Raw genomic sequence first — 15,591 nt, forward strand, 5'->3', positions numbered from 1 at the left:
CAACTGGCTCTGAACCCACGAAGACAAGGCTCTGGGGTGAGCCGGAGGTATAAGGGCCCCCTGCAGTCCTCACTGGCAACCCCTTGAAATGCACACGTTCCCCACGCTTTTATGGCAACTGGGGTTTCCCCTTCCAGGAGCATTCCTGAGTGATGTTGCCAGAGAACGGCAGGGTTTTCTCCACCCCTCCTGAATTCTTCTGGCTTGTAACCAGGTTGCCTAAACTAAACAGGGGCAAACAAGCCCACCAGCTCTCTCTAGAAGGCTGGAAGGCCGGGGTGGCGGCCACCCACCCCTTAAGCCTTTGGCTGGCCCGGCCAGCATCTGGGACAAGCTGGAGAGGAAGCTGGAGGCCAGAGCCTGGAGCATCCTCTGAGGGATGCTGACCTTGGGTGATTTCAGAGACAGCAGCAAGCTGGGAAAAGGTTAAAACAAATGTTTATTTAACAAATTATATTAAGAAGACAATCACACAGTGAAACTTTCCTTTGCCAAGTACAAGAGTCACCTCAAATAAATAGACGTAGCAAGGACTTCGTCCTAAGCGAGGCACGGCGGCCTGTCTGAGGCCCAGGCGGTCGCGCGGCGGCTCACCCGCCCTTGGCTGGGAGCATAGCAGTCCCCTGTCTCCTGGTGGTGACGGCCACAGGCGCTCTGGGCCGCCATCAGAACAGGCAAGGACAGTGGGGCTGGGGCGAGGGCAGGGTGCCTGGCCTCCTCTTCCAGGCCCCAGGGGTCCAGGAGACGGGAACCGAGTCCCAGGAGCTCAGCTGTGGCACATGGCTGCTTTGTCAGGGCCCTTCTCTGCCCTCGTCCTCAGGCTGCCCAGGTCTCCGGGGAGCTGCAGGCTGGGACCCCTTGTAAATGGGAAGGCGAGCAGCCCGGAACCTCAGGGGAGCCCTTGTTGGCTGGAGTGAGCAGGGTAGGCGGGCTCTTGCCTTGTGCTCAGCACCCATGGCGCGGTGGGGTGGTGACACCATCACGCCGGCACCAGCAGGACCAGTGGCAGCTGGGAAGTCCATTACTGGACTGGAAACAAAAAGGTCAGTGTGGGGCATGTGCTTATGATGGGCCAGCTGGCAGAGGGGGCTCTGGGGCCCGACGAGACTCGGGTCCATATCCTGTCCCTGCCACTTACCAGCTTTGTGCCTGTGGGCAGGTCTCAGCGTCTTCATCTGTAATAAAGAGCAGGTAACACCCATCTCTGGGGATTTGTTTTGAGGGGGAACGACGGGAGAAAATGTGCTCCAAGTGCCAGCCTAGCGCAGGGCAAGGAGCAGGGGCTCCATCCGTTAGTCCTTCCTGCCCCTGCCGGCCCAGGGCAGATGGAAAAGCCAGTGTCAGCGGCTTCTCACCACCAAGTGCGTGTACTCAGGGATTTGCAGGAGGTGGCCCTCGCCCCCGGGAGGCTGGGCTCTGACCTGCCATCTCTCCCTGCTGCTGCCACGGCTCCCACCTTTCCGAGCAGAGGAGGGTGTGGGATGAGAGCTCTTGGACTTGGGGTGGGAAAGACGCCTCGTTACAAATCTGCAAGTGAACCTGGAGCAGACTGGCTCCTCATCACCGTTGTGCCATTTCCAGGGCCTCTGGAGAGAGACCGGAATGTTCTGGGGAAAAGGAAGGCAGCGCTGTGCTCTGCTTAGTCTTTTCGGGAGGGAGGGACGGGGGTGATGGGGGGCCAAGGGCGAGGCGGCCGCCCTGCACGTGTCCAAGGGGCCCCCACCCTCCCCTCCCCAGGTGGCCAGAGGGGTCGTGAAGAAAAGCACCTCCCAGGAAGAAAGGAAAGGTCATGACAGCTCACCACTGCCCGGCGCCCCGGTGGCTGCATGAGCCCACGAGGGCTGGGCATGAGCACACACGCGCCCCCGGCCCCCCACACACTCGCTCACCCGCCTCTCAGAAGCCAAAGCAGGAGAGGGTTAGGAGCAGCTAACAGCTCTTTCCTAACAGCACCACTGTTTCACCGTCCCCGGCAGCCGTGTACCGCCATTCACAGTCAGCGCCAGCCGAGACCACATCTGTGATGCTGGGGTCCCTCTGGCGCACCCGGGTCCACGCAGGTCTGCCCTCTTGCTGGTGGCCCTGCAGCCCCACCTAGTTCCGTGCATCCCGGGACTGCAGGGTGGCCCCCGGGGGTGTGAATGGGGAGCTGGGTCCCCCCCTCCCCCGACAGCCACTCTTACTGCCTGGCTCTGCCTTCTTGCTCCCTGACAAGGGACCCTCCAGCGTCCTCTCTGGACTTTCCAGGGCCCCTCAGAGCTGCTGAAATGCCTGGTTCTCGGTCAAGGGAGAAGGGCCCCCGTGTTAGCTGTCAGAGATGATCTCCCATCCAGGGTGTGAAGAAGAGATGGAAGGAAAATTGCATGAACCACTGGGAACTGGACAGAAGCGAGCATGGCTCTGCCCCGAAGCCTGCCAGCTGTCACCCCTCTCTGTTGAGCTTTGACTCACATAAGTCACTTGGTTTGGGACCAGCCACCCCTCCAAAACAGCAGCAGACCCAGGTTCTCGGGACCCCGGGGGCTCCCCCGATTCCCCAGAAACGCGAGCTTATTTTAGCGGGAACGTTTGAGGTCAGCTCCTCAGCTCTTTCCTGGTAAAGCACTGACCCCAGAAAGCGCTCGCAGGGACTGTGGGCTCCACGCCGCGGCCCCGGGTCCACCAGCCACCTGCCCTCTCCTGCCAGGTGGCAGGCATGGGGAGGCCAGCCCCGCCAGGGACGTCCTCAGGTCTTGGGGGAGGTGGGGAGGGATGACCACTTCCCTGATGCGCAGAAATCAGGAGGTATCGAGATGAAGACCGAGGTGGGAGAGCCGAGGGCTCTGGAGCTGGGGGGGCTGACGGCAGGTGCATGAGGTATTTTGTGCCCCGCCCCACCTCCCTGCCAGCGGCCAGTCTCCTGTGTTGGTCAGTTCCTGCTGCACCTCTGCCACCAGCGAACCCTGCGCCCTCCTGGGAACCACAGTGGGGAGGGCTCTGTCCCGGGCCGGGCAGTGGCTCTCCTGTGCTGCCTTCCTGGTGGGGGGACCTCCCTGCTCTCCATGGCCCCCCACATGCCAGCCTCATGTCCAACCTCACACCCAAAGCCCCAGCCATTTGGCGACCCCCAACATGAGGTCTGTCCTAATTCCACAGAATGTTGGCATCTCCCAGACAGCCAGACAAGGTGGCCATGGGGTGAGGGCCGGAGCCTCCAGGGACGGCTGCTGCCACCGTTCTCATGGCACATGTGTGGGGAGCTGGACTTGGCGGCTGGCAGGGTGAGGACCTCAGTGTATCCACTGGCCACCTGTGGCAGAAACATCAGTTCTGGCCCCCGTTTGGTGACTTGGGTCAGATGGGCTTTTCAAAACAACTGTCCCTGTTAGGAGAGGCCAACAGGACACCGCCTAGCTCTGAGCAGCTGGGTGGCCATGTGTCCACATCCCTGGGCACCGGCTCACAGCACCTCTTCACCTGCGGCCCTGGGAGGGCCTCGCTGTGGTCACCAGGTCGGGGCACCAGGCCGAGGCACGTGGGCGTTCCAGAGACGAGCCCTCTGGGGGGGGAGAGGGTATGAGCACAGTGTCCTCGCATCGAGGCAAGCACCAGTCCCTCAGCTGTCTCCCCAGAAGGCAAGTCCCCTCTGTGCTGGCAGCCGGGGTGTGCTGCTCCCCGACCTCAGGACGTCCAGTGTGTGGATCGAGGGACAAGTTCCAGGGCTGTCCACAGTGTGGCAGGGAGTCAGGCTCGGGTCCGCTCGAGGACCCACGGGCTTTTTCCTCCCGTGTTCCCCCAGGGTCGCCGTGAAATGCTCAGGGCACTTGATGCTGTTGGCGTGAGGGACTTGTTCCACGGCAGCCCTGGGGCTGGGGTGACCAGGGAGCCGTGGAGGGGCCTGTGCACATCTGCCATCACCCTCAGGGTCTTCCAGGAGGAAAGCAATGGCGTAGTGGTGAGTGACAAGAATGAAGGGAGCTGGTGGCATCACTGGGCGGCCAGAGCAACTGTCCAGGGCCCTCAGGGGTGACTCCTGCGGTGGGTAGGGTTGTTTGTAGGACGACTGGTCATCACACAGACACGTTAGGAGCCGCTGGTCACTACAGCACACACAGATTAGTGGAGATTAGGAACAACGTCCCCAGGGAGGTGGGGATGTCATGTCAGGCAAGCCGATGGCCGAGGATGCAAGCTCAGCTGCCCAGTCTGGTGAGCCCCGCGGGCGGACCGGGCGAGGGGGCACTCAGTAGTCTGGGCAAGGCTCTCCTCCCTGCAGGGCGCCGGCCCCTCAGGACTGGGGGATCTGCTGACACCGGGTGGGGCTGGGCGGGAGCCTGGCGGCGGCACTCTGCTCCGTGCGGAAGCTGTACTCATACTGCAGGGGGGCGGACAGGGGACAGAGAGCACAGTCAGTGCGTGAGGACACCACAGAAAATCACAGCCTCGGCCCAGCCCAGGCAGAGGCCAAGGTCACCCTGCTGAGTATCCAGCCGCAGGAAGGGCTGCCTTCCGCATCTGCGTGTGCACATGGACTGTGGGTGTGAGCTCTGGGTGTGCGTGTGTGTAGACATGCCTCTGGTGCTGTAGGGGCTGGCTGCTTTGTGACAACTGGTGCCTTTCACAGTCCTGGGCCTGTTCCCCACCGGGTGAGGCCTCAGCACCAGCGGTGCCCGCGATGCCCGTGGCAGACATGCGTGAGCTGACCGATGGCCCTCCTGCCTCCAGGGCCCAGCAATGCTGCTCGTGCATCCTGCTGGAAGGGGAGTCACACGGCTGGGAAGGGCAGATCTGCGACTCCAGCCACAGCCACCAGGCTCAGGGGACCCCTGGACTTGCTGCTCTGCTCAGTGCTTCCTGAGCACCATGGTGACAGACACTCCAGGTGACACGGGACATGGAATGGACACCACCCTATACTTGCTTTCCTCTCTGAGTTCCCAGACCCACTCCCTGAAGGGCGTGCGACTGTCCTCACGAACTGATGAGGACCCGAGGCTCTGTAAGGGCAGCACCCCACGGGCCACCCAGCCTGAGCCAGGACAGGGTACCGGTGCTTGGCCCAGCCACACGCTGGAGGCCAGAGCTTCCGGGAAGCAACCTTGGGTCACAAAAATGAGGAAAGGTGGGTCCCAAGTCTGACAGAAATTCAGAGAAGGGGCAAGGATGTCTGCTGGGGAGGGGGCACCTGCGGTTCACCTTGGAGGCCAGGTGGGAATACAACGTCCCAGCGAGGGGCAGGTGTGCCAGGTGGAAGTGTGGGCACAGGTAAGGAGGGGCCAGCGGGCACCGTGGGCAGGAGCTTCTGGGGTTGTAGCATGGGGAATGGCCTGGAACACTATGCCGAGGCAGCGTGTGGTCCTATGGGTTTTAGGAATGAGGAGCTTAGACTAGGTCAATGGCTGCTGTGTATTCTAGCAGTGGAATTGCCATAAAACAGGGTTCCCCTACATACAGCAGAGTGAAGTGGAGCTGCCTAGGTGAACTCAGCCACCACCTGAGGCTGTCTCCTCGGGGGACACTGGGTGGGGGGGGCGGCTCTTAGGAAGATGGTATGGAACCATACCAGCAGGAGGGTGACTACGGGGTGCCCACCACAGGGAAGACTGCAGACCCCAGCCTCAGACTCCAACTGCCCCTGCCCACCTCCTCCCGCCGGGCGCACTGGCAAAGCCTGGCTTGCCCAGCTCCCCCAACCTGCCCGAAATGAGCTGCCTGCAACAAGGCTGAGGGCTGCGCTGAGCGAGAACAGCTAAGAGGTGAAAGGTTGGAGGGAGAGTTCAAGAATGACAGGGCGGGGGGCTGAGCCAGCCAGCACTGTGTCTTCAGCCACCCCTGCCTTATGGTCCCCTAGGGCTGACCCAGGATGGACAGACACTCAGTGAACTCATCTCTATAGGGCGGGTCATGTCAAGAAGGAAGCACTGGCGAGGATGTGGAGAGAAGGGAACCCTGTGCACTGCTGGTGGAAATGCGAGCTGTGCAGCCACTATGGAAAACAGTAGGGAGGATTCCCCCCAAAATGAAACAGAACTACCATAGGATCTAGCTATTCCACTTCAGGGCTTTTACCTGAAGAAAAAGGAAAACGCTCGAAAAGACATCTGCTCCCCCATGTTCACTGCAGCATTATTTACAACAGCCCAGACGTGGAAGTGGTCTCAGTGCCATTGCTGGATGAATGGATAAGATGTGGCACACGCACACACACACAATGAAACATTATTCAGCCATAAAAAAACGAAATCTTGCCATTTGTGACAACATGGATAGACCTTGGGGACGTGCTAAGTGAAAAAAAGTCAGAGAAAGGCACATACTGTATGATCTCATATGTGGAATCTAAAAAACCAAAAAAACCCCGACCGAGCTCAGAGACACACAGAACAGACTGGCGGCTGCCAGAGGTGGGGGAGGGGGGTGCGAAATGGGTGAAGGAGGTCAAAAGGCACAAACTTCCAGTTATAACATAGGTCCTGGGGATGCAATGTACAACACAGTGACTATAATAATACTGTATTGTATTTTTAAGACTTGCTAACGAAGTAAATCTTAAAAGTTCTCATAAGGAAAACAAATCTGTAACTATGTATAGTGAGCGATGTTAACTGGACTTAATGAGGGGATCCTTTCGCGATATATACAGATATAGAATCATTACATTGTATACCTGGAAGTAATACAATGATCTATGTCAATTACACCTCCATAAAAAAGGTGGAGTGGCCTCCTGTACTCCCAGGGCTGCTGTGAGGGTGGGACGAGCCTTGGGTTAAGGGCCCGTCCCTGGCACCAGGAAAACAGTCACTGTGCATTTGTTGGCTATGCAGCCAACAAGACCTCGCCCTCATGCCCCCTAACGCCCAGGGCACAGCCCGCCGCCAAGGGACGCCAGCTCTGGGGAGGCTGGTGGAGCAGTGAGCCCCGGAGACCTTCAGGCAAAGTTCAGGACAATATCGCCACCTGGTGGCTACCCGGGTGCATGACAATAGGAAAGGTTTTCTCGTTGGCTCCATCAGCACCTGCCACACCCACCCGGTGCTGGGCACTGGGGCCAGGCAAGAGTCCCACAAGGGTGGCCGGGGAGGGACACTGGCAGAGCAGGGTCATCAACCCAAATTGGCAACCCAGGAGGAAGAGCAGGTTGGGGAGAGAACATGAGTGCCTTTCTGCCAGTGGCCGAGAGTGGTCCTCCGAGGAGCCCCTCGGGGAGCTGCCGGGCTGGGGAGACCTGGAGCCAGGGATGTGGGGCTGGGAACTGGAAGCACCTGAGGGGCAGGGCAGCTGCAGTTACAGATGTGGAGATGTTGCAAGAAAAGCACCCAGCGTCAGAAGACGAGGACGGGCAGGGAGAGCAGCAGAGGCCGGGGGTGTGCTGGGGACCTCAGCAGGAGCAGCTCTGAGTGGGCGAAGGTTCGAGAGAGGGGTGCAGATGTGCACAGGTGAGTGCGGCCCCTCCTCAGGCACGCAGGGCAGGAGATGCGGGATAAAGCTATTAATGGCAGGCCGGTCAGCCTTTAACACACACCCTGGGGGGGTCCTGTTGAAATGCAGATTCTGACTCAGCAGGTGGGGCCTGAGAGCCACGTTTTTATCCAACTACCAGGTGACTGGTGGTTTGGGGACCAACTTACACAATTCTGTGACCCAATCAATGGGACCTGGGAGCAGATGTGATAGGAGCAGGCAGAGATGGAAGGGCCAGGGATATTAGAGCTGGGCAAGTGGGGGTGGGGGGGAGAGAAGTGGGAAATGGGTGAGGTCTAGGCGGAGGGCTTCCCTTTGGCTGCTCTGAGACCATGCCTGGCCTGGGAGACGCCTACCTGAGGCAGGAGCAGAGGTGAGGCAGCTCTCAGAGGAGGCAGCCAGCCCAGTGCCAGGCCCCCAGCCGGGGCACCGTCAAGTGCTGGCGGAGACAGTCGTGGGCTGTCACTTCTTCAGGGGGTTCTGCTGTGCCCTGCTGTGTGTGGCTCTGTGCCAGCCTCCTGGGGGTGGCGGGGAGTGCCTGGGGCAGTCAGCCCTCGTTGATTTGTTGGGGCTGGTCTTCCACAGGGAGCACAGAGGGAGATGGAGGCACCAGCTCCCAGATGTCCACAGCCCCGGCCTCAGACCTGGCTGCTGACGGCGGAGGGCCCAGAAAAGGGCACTTCCAGTTTCTGGATGGCAGAGTGGGTGGGAGACGGAGGGACAGCAGGACATTTCCGAGTCCGGGGAAGTGGCTGACGAGGTGGAAGTGCCTTGGTGGGGAGTCATGCGCCAGGCTTTGTGGCCAGGAGGTGGGACATGGCCACTAGGAAGTGGCCATAGGCGGGCCTTCAAGGATGCACTGCTAAGTTCCCTCACTGGGGCTGGGGGAAGGAGGGAGGAGGGAGAAGTTGAAAATACACACACTGCCTTTTTCTGACTCACAGCCGCAACACAACCCTGCCCCCACCCCAGGGGCCAGGGACTCAGGCGCACAGACTGCTGTCCCCGGGCCCCCGCCCCCTGCCCTTGGGATTTTTCCCTTTTTAGGTTATCTTGGCTGGAGAAAAGCCTTACTCCCCTCATCTCTTGTTTTCTCTAACTCCCCGAATGAAATTTCAACATATGTCCCCCGCCATAATCCCCCTTAGGCTGCGGATCACCCGTCCCACAGCCGCTGTCCTCCCCGGGATGGCTGGCCCCAGAGTGTTTGCCCAAGAGACTGGGGCCGCTTCTGGAAGCCCTTTCACTCCCTTGGGCAAACAGCGAGTACCTTTGAAGGTGGATTTGGGCTCGGATCTGTTTACTCAAGACATTAGTCTCCTGCATAAGGAAAACCTGCCCTCGCGGACAAACAGCAAATCCTTTTTGAATTAAAAAAATTTCCAATTAAAAAGCATTTGGGTTCGCAGAGCCGAGCCCAGGGGAGCGGCGCCGGGCCGCGGCGCCCTCTGGTGGACACAGGCCGCCACCGCAGCACGGCAGCGGGCCCGGCGGCCTCTCCAGGAGAGACGTCGCTGTTGGGGGCTCCGACCCGTCCCGTTCCCCGGCGGCCACACCTGCCTCTGGCCGGCAGACACTGCCACTTGACGGGATCAGACCTCCTCCAGCCACGGCGTGCGAGGCCCAGCTTCCAAGAGCCTTTTGTCACGGCGAGACCAGCTGCCCCGAGGAGGCCGTCCCAGGAGCCCCAGCCTGGCTGGTACAAAGGGGGCCACCCAAGCCCCACCCCCAACTCACAGAGGTGCGGTGAGAATCGCCTAAGACGCTTCGGGAAAGCACCTTGAGAGTGGAGAAACGAGTCCTCACGTATCTAACCAGGGATTTCACCAAAGCCAGTGACGCCTGGTCTTGCCCTGGTGCGGTGGGCTGGTTCTGGTTTAACTGGCCCGGTGGGGCAGGCATCCACATTGTTTAAAAAAAAAAAAAAGCACCCAGGTGATTTCAATGGTTAGGAAGGTGGCGAACCACTGCCTGAAAACTTTGACCAGACACAGCAGAGGGAAAGAAGGCGAGCAGACCCCCTCCCTCCCTGGTCTAGGCACGATCAGATCAGTCCGAGGGCTCCGCACCAGGAAGGGCAGGGAGGGACTGTCCCAGCATCTGAATCTTGCAGATGTGGACGCTGAGGCCGGAGAAGGATCAGACTGCTCACAGCCCCCGAGGGAGCCCACGCACGGCTGGGCTAGGCCCCCAGTGGCACCTGCACCGGGAACAGGCATAGTGCTGGCAGTTCCACTGGCGTCAGGCAAGCGCAACTCTGAATCACAAGTGGGTGCAATTCGGAGGTGGTGGGGGGGAGAGGGACAGATGTGAGCCAGCGACCCATGCAGGTTGGCACCGTGCTGGATCACGGAAGGGCCTGGCGGGGGCCCAGGCCAGGCCTCAGGGACCTGGCCAGGTGATGACAGGTGGAGGGAAGGAAAGGAGCCAGACTCAAGCCAACCATAAGTGTGGTTCAGGGCTGGGTGACACTGAAGGGTGGGCTCCGCAGTCACGGAGTCTCCTCAAGGCAGATGGATGGGCCTGGCCACGCACAGTCAGAGGCAGGTGGGTGAGGCTCTGAGCAGCGGCCCCGCGTTCCCCACAGCCCACCTGCTCCGGGGCCCCAGGGCCCAGGCCTGGACACCTGCTCTGCTCATCACCAGTGGTTCAACCCCCTGGGAACTTCAACTACGGAAGCTTCCTCTCCTCATGTAAGGGCTCTGAGTCCTTCCCACCTGTCTCCAGAAGCCTGGTGGCTAGAACTCAGCACCCTGTGGGAGGGAAGGAGGCAGGTGCCCCTGCGAGGAGCAGGCATGGAAGTGCCCACGTCCCAGGGTGCAGGCCTCCTCTGTGTGCTAGGGGAGGGCCCATCCAGCTGATCTTGAACCCGTCCACCCTCTCAGCTACTGAGGGCAGACGGAGGACCAGAGGGGAGCGACGAGCCCGAGGCACGTGATGCTCTGTGGTCTGAGTCCTCTCGTTTTGTCCCAGGGGAGCCTTTGTCTCATACTTGGATTGTGGTTCCACAGAGACATCCGAAAAACTGGGTGATGGGGGAAGCCTGGGGTCAACATGCGTGCGGAACTGCTCTACCTGAGGAAGGCTGTCCACGTGCAGACTGGGGCACAGGGGCCGGTGGGGAAGCCGGGACTGCCCTCCCCAAACCTCCACGAGGTTCTAGAACCCCCCGGAGCTGGGAGAATGCCTTGTTCAACCTCGTCATTTGGTGAGAACCCAGCTCAGGGCTCGTGGGTTACAGCCACGACCCCTGTGGCCACTAATAAGGCGAGAGGAGTGGCAGGAGCTGCTGGGTCCCAAGTCAGGGTGCTAGGACCGGATCCTCCTATCCTGTGAAGCTGGAACCACTGCCCTTCCCACGACAGGAGAGCAGACCGATGCCAGACCAAGGCCAGCAGGGGCAGCCGGGAGGCCCTTTAACTACCACGTCCCATATGGATGATCCGGTTGGTCCCATGACAACCCCACAGAGGGTCAGCGCGGCTCCTGCAGACCGTCTGGGAAGCCGTTTCTGTGCTTCCATCCTTGCGCTCCCACTGGGCTCATGAGCTCTAACCTGAGAGCAGCAACCGGAGTCAGGAGCCCCGAGCTCCACCCAGTCCCACTGCTGGTCTCCCCCTAAATGAGGGGCTGAAAAGGGCCCCTCCACGGCTCACCTGCTCCAGGAGCAGGAACCACGGCTGTCAGGCACCAGGCCAGGCACGGAGCTGGCCTGGGGAGGGGCTCTGTAAGCAGCGCTGAGTGACTGCATGGCCAGGCACGGATCCAGCCCCTGCATCTTTCCACTGAGGCATCGGGGTCATTTTCAGCAATCCTCATCGGACCCACCCTCCCTGCTTTCCTGCTCTAAGCCTGGGACTCCCAGGAGGGGATGGCGACCTCACCCTCTGCCCTACACAGCCTGCCTCCCTGGGCTCAGTGCCAGGAGAGCCCCCTCCCTCTCAGGGCACCCTCAGCTCATGAGTAGCTTCCATTGAGGATTCAGACAAAGCATCTCCACATCCCCACCCTGGGGCCGAGTCCCAAGCCCCCTCCACCTGGAGTGAGGTTTGAATGGTTTCTGCAGGCCTTTCCCCATGCGAGGTTTCTCGGGTTTCCCCTCCCCCTCCCTGCCCAACACCATTTCCTAAATGTGCCTTGGCCAGTCACACCTTTGTGCCTTTCTGAACACTGGTCCCTCTGGGACACTCTTCTTCCCCCAGGAGAATTAATCTGAAACCCCAGGGCCCCTACAGCACTTTCCACATTGTGCTTAAGTGCGGGGTCAGGAAGTGGTCTCAGCCATTGCTGCAGCTCCACAGCCTGCTATAGGCTGTGGCCCAGAATAGATGAACGAATGAACGAAGGATGGATGGGTGGACAGGTGCGTGGATGGGTGACGGGATGGGTCAGGCTCTGGGCACAGCTCAGTGCACAGGAGAGAAGGCAGCTGGCGTGAGGACTCAGTCCTCGGGCAGGCGGGGGGTCACTCCGGTTTTCGGTCTTCTGTGGAAGCAGCAGTATCATTCCAGCCCTGGGCCCTCTGAATTCTCACTGCCCTCTGAGGCTGATGGTGTGATGGCCCCCAGCCTGTGGTATTTAACTCATGCATGTAAGTACTGAGCCCAGGGCTGGTCCACATCACCCCTGCGGATGGCGGAATTCTGAGTCTAGGTGATTTCTGTTTGTATCTCTGTGCACAGACCCTGTGCAAGTGGGAGGTTCACACATTGTTGGCCTATGTGGTGTTTAGAAATAGAAACATGGGAAAAGTTGAGAGACTCTGTGTAAAATGCCAACATTTTCCAAGCTTTCATTAAAAAAAAAAGGGGGATATGCCAATTCTGGACCTCCATTCTTGCACAGCAACCACGAGCCTCACACAGGTGAGTGGAAGCTGTTTTCTTCAGAGAGGCATGCGCTTTCCAGTCTGCCACAGTCCTCACCACTCCCTAGAAATGGCCCAACCTGGCAGAGTGCCAAGTGCCATTTTATCACTGTGATTGTATTTTGTGTGTGAGCGTGTGGGGTGATGTGGACAAAGTAAGGAAGAAAGTAAAATCTTTCTTGGACCCGTGACTATTAAAAGTAGGAAAATTAAAGACTGAGAAGGCACACATTTTAAGGAAAATGGGGAAAGCACATTTTGTGGTGGAACTGAAGATTTCTGCATGACTGATAAGGACACCAAATGTGTCTTGCTCTCCTGGGCCCCTCCCTTGTCACGGGGCGGCCGGCGGGCACCTGCGTGTCCAGCCTGTGTGCCCTGCCTGTGGCTCTGGGCGGGGCTGGGGACTGACAGATGCCTTTACTGCTGAATAAATGCCATTTCTGTGTCTGCAAACAGCCATGGGGGCTCGGCCCTCATCAAGTCAACATTTCAGAGTTCACCTGAATATCACCTAAAAAATGGATATTTGTATTTTCCCTCTCCTAGGTTATTTGTAGAAAAAGATTTAAAATAATACCGCTTTCCAGCCCTGACTTCTGGGTGGAAAACGAGAAGCCGTGGGGTCACTCTGGGAAGGAAGGTGCCCTCCTCATTCTTTATCTCCTCTTTATGCTCCTTTTTTACCTACATGCCAGGCAACCTTCTCAGAGTTCAATTTGGGGGGTATGACTTTAAAACTTGGGGGACGAAAGTTCACAAAATGCTAAGAAAAGGGTAGAAAAATCCCTGAATGAAGGACTTGCAACAGACCGAATATTTATCCTGACTTCAGTTTTGCCCAAATAGGGACACAACTCACGACGGTACCCGGGCAGGAAATTCTGCCTGCCGAGCGCCACCTCTGCTTCCGCTTTATCCACGGCTCAGCCTGGTTCTCTCATCCTTACGACGAACACCCTGGGCCACCTCGGAAGCAACCTGTGTGCTGGCTGCCGCCTGGCCAACACTGCGACCCACAGAACCAGGAAGGGTGCTGGGGGAGGGGGACCCTGAGGCTCTCCGAATTAGGAGCTCTTTTAATATAATCTACCATATTAATATGCCCGTGGAGAAAAAATATGATCATCTCAATAGATGATTAAAAGACATTTATCAAAAGCCACCACCCATTTCTGATAAAAACATTTAGGAAAATAGAAATAGATGGCTAATTCTTTAACATGATAAAAAAAAAAAGATGTCTATATATAGCAAGCCAAAATGCAGCATTATGGGTTAATATTGAAATTAGAAGCTTCCATGAAAAACACAGATAAGACAAGGGGATCTGGTGACCTGCAAGTGCCGGCCGTGGTGCCAGGGACAAGCTCCAGGAAGAGGCACGAATGCTGGAAGAAAGGAGGCTGGCACCGGTGTTTGCAGATGACACAACTCCCTGCCTGGGAAACTGAAGGAAAGCAACTGAGAAACCACCAGAAACAATAAAAGAAGCCAGTGAGAGAGCCAGCTCCAAAGGAAAATGCAAAAGTCAACAGCTTCTTGATATAGAAATGCCAGAAAATCTAATGCCAGAACAGAGCCCGTTTGCAAGAGCCACAAAAACATAAGGCACCCGGAATAACCTAGAAAGAACACCATCCACTCTGCCGAGTGACAAAAACAGACCCGGGTGGAGACTCTCCATCTAAAACGCCAGCCACTCCCCTCCCGCCCCGCCCCCCCCCGGATCTGTATGCTCAGCGCAGTCACAATAAACATGGAGAAGGCAGTTACGGGAAACCCTCCTCCCAGAAAGAGTCTGAAGTTCAACTGGAAGAATAATCATGTGAATATAAATAGGAAAATTGGGGGGGGGGGAACTAACCCTATCATACATTAAAGCTTATTATAAAGCTGTCAGATTCAAAACAGTGTGGTAATAACCGAAAAAGAACAGAGTCAAGAAAAATGTCCATTGATCCACTTATGTATGTAACTAGGAGAAAAAGGTAGCATTTAAACTTCATTAAGAAAACTGGCTAGCACTTTAGGGTAAAACGCAGCTGCTTCTACTTTATACCCTCTAATAAACTGCAGATGGATTAAGTTGTTGAAAAGTATTCAATATTTTAATACATTAAAATACAAAAGGGTAGGAGAAAATAGGGGTGAATATTTTTATAATCTTCTAAGTACGACATGAAACCAAAACCAAGAGGAAACATTAAAACAAAGACAAAACTGTCCGTGAAAAATTTAAAAACTATTGTATAGCAGAGCACGTCATTAAAAAGGTGAAAAGCCACTGCTTCGAGTGTGTTTGAACCGATGACAGAGAGAAGGTTGTTATAAAAAGCACAAAGAAAATTCTTAAAAATGAACAAATAGCTTAAATAAGCCAATAGAAAAAATTGGACAAAGGGTGCAAATGGAAGAGATTCACAAAAGAAAAACAAACGGCCAATGTGCATATGAGAAGCTGTGCACCTCTGAATAGCAGTGAGACTTAGCTGTAGTGAGGATGTGGGACACAGGGAGCCCCTCGTACGCCTCTGGGTCAGGGGAGTTTGAACGGGGGCACCCTTTTTGGAAGGCAAAATGGTAACAGATATTCTTCTAAAGACAGACCCGGGGGGGGAGCAAAGACACGTACGATGAAATATATTGCAGCAGTGTAAGAGTGAAAACCTGGAAACAACTCAGACTGCTGTCAGTCAATAGTGCTTAAATAATTGATACTGCTTAAATAAATGATAGCATAATCATAAAAGGGAACCACATGCAGTCATTAAAAAGAATGAGGGAGATATGTGCGAAATGATACGGAAGGTTGTGCAAGATACACCGGTGACTGCGAAAGCAAGGTCCAGAATATTATGTACCGTGTGAGCCCGCGAGACGTTTGTTAGAATGCATGTGGGTGTGTGTCTCCAAGGAGTGGACTGTGGGGGATTTTCCCCTTTTACTTTGCATGTTTCTGTAATGTTTGCATTTTTAGAAACATGTACAACCTTTGAACTCGGGGAAAACACTAAATGTGAAGAAATCGATTCTGATTGGCAGGGTAGCTGCTTAAGGTGATAAACTGCCCAAGAGATCGGCCACAATTTCTGGGGAGAGAACTAAGCTTCTCTGTGGCATAAACACAGTGGTGTCCCAGCTGTTGTCAGGTCCCGAAGAGTCTATGAAGGAGTGGTCCCCCAGCGACTTCCTACATTTCAAAAGAGGCCGAACCCTTCTTTCGTGCCTTCAGAGCGGCCATCTATTTTCATTAGGTTTCTTTGTTTTTGGCTGGAATC

At 56.7% G+C, this 15,591-nt stretch overlaps 1 protein-coding gene across 5 annotated transcripts in view; it reads right to left on the reverse strand.

The window, feature by feature from the left end:
* Window positions 1-421: 421 nt before the first annotated feature.
* MVB12B (multivesicular body subunit 12B) overlaps window positions 422-15,591 on the reverse strand; it is a 188,909-nt gene continuing 173,739 nt past the window's right edge. For 3 of the 5 annotated variants that reach the window (XM_070518742.1, XM_014840676.3, XM_070518743.1), the window contains exon 10: window positions 8,333-9,324. In XM_070518742.1, coding sequence (XP_070374843.1) covers window positions 9,088-9,324 — 237 coding nt within the window. In that variant the 3' untranslated portion in view covers window positions 8,333-9,087. Of the gene's footprint in view, window positions 4,355-8,332; window positions 9,325-15,591 lie in introns of those variants that run through there. The other 2 variants (XM_070518744.1, XM_044778753.2) reach the window with 1 other exon arrangement.

Source organism: Equus asinus, chromosome 10 (assembly GCF_041296235.1).
Source record: "Equus asinus isolate D_3611 breed Donkey chromosome 10, EquAss-T2T_v2, whole genome shotgun sequence".
NCBI classification, from domain to species: domain Eukaryota; kingdom Metazoa; phylum Chordata; class Mammalia; order Perissodactyla; family Equidae; genus Equus; species Equus asinus.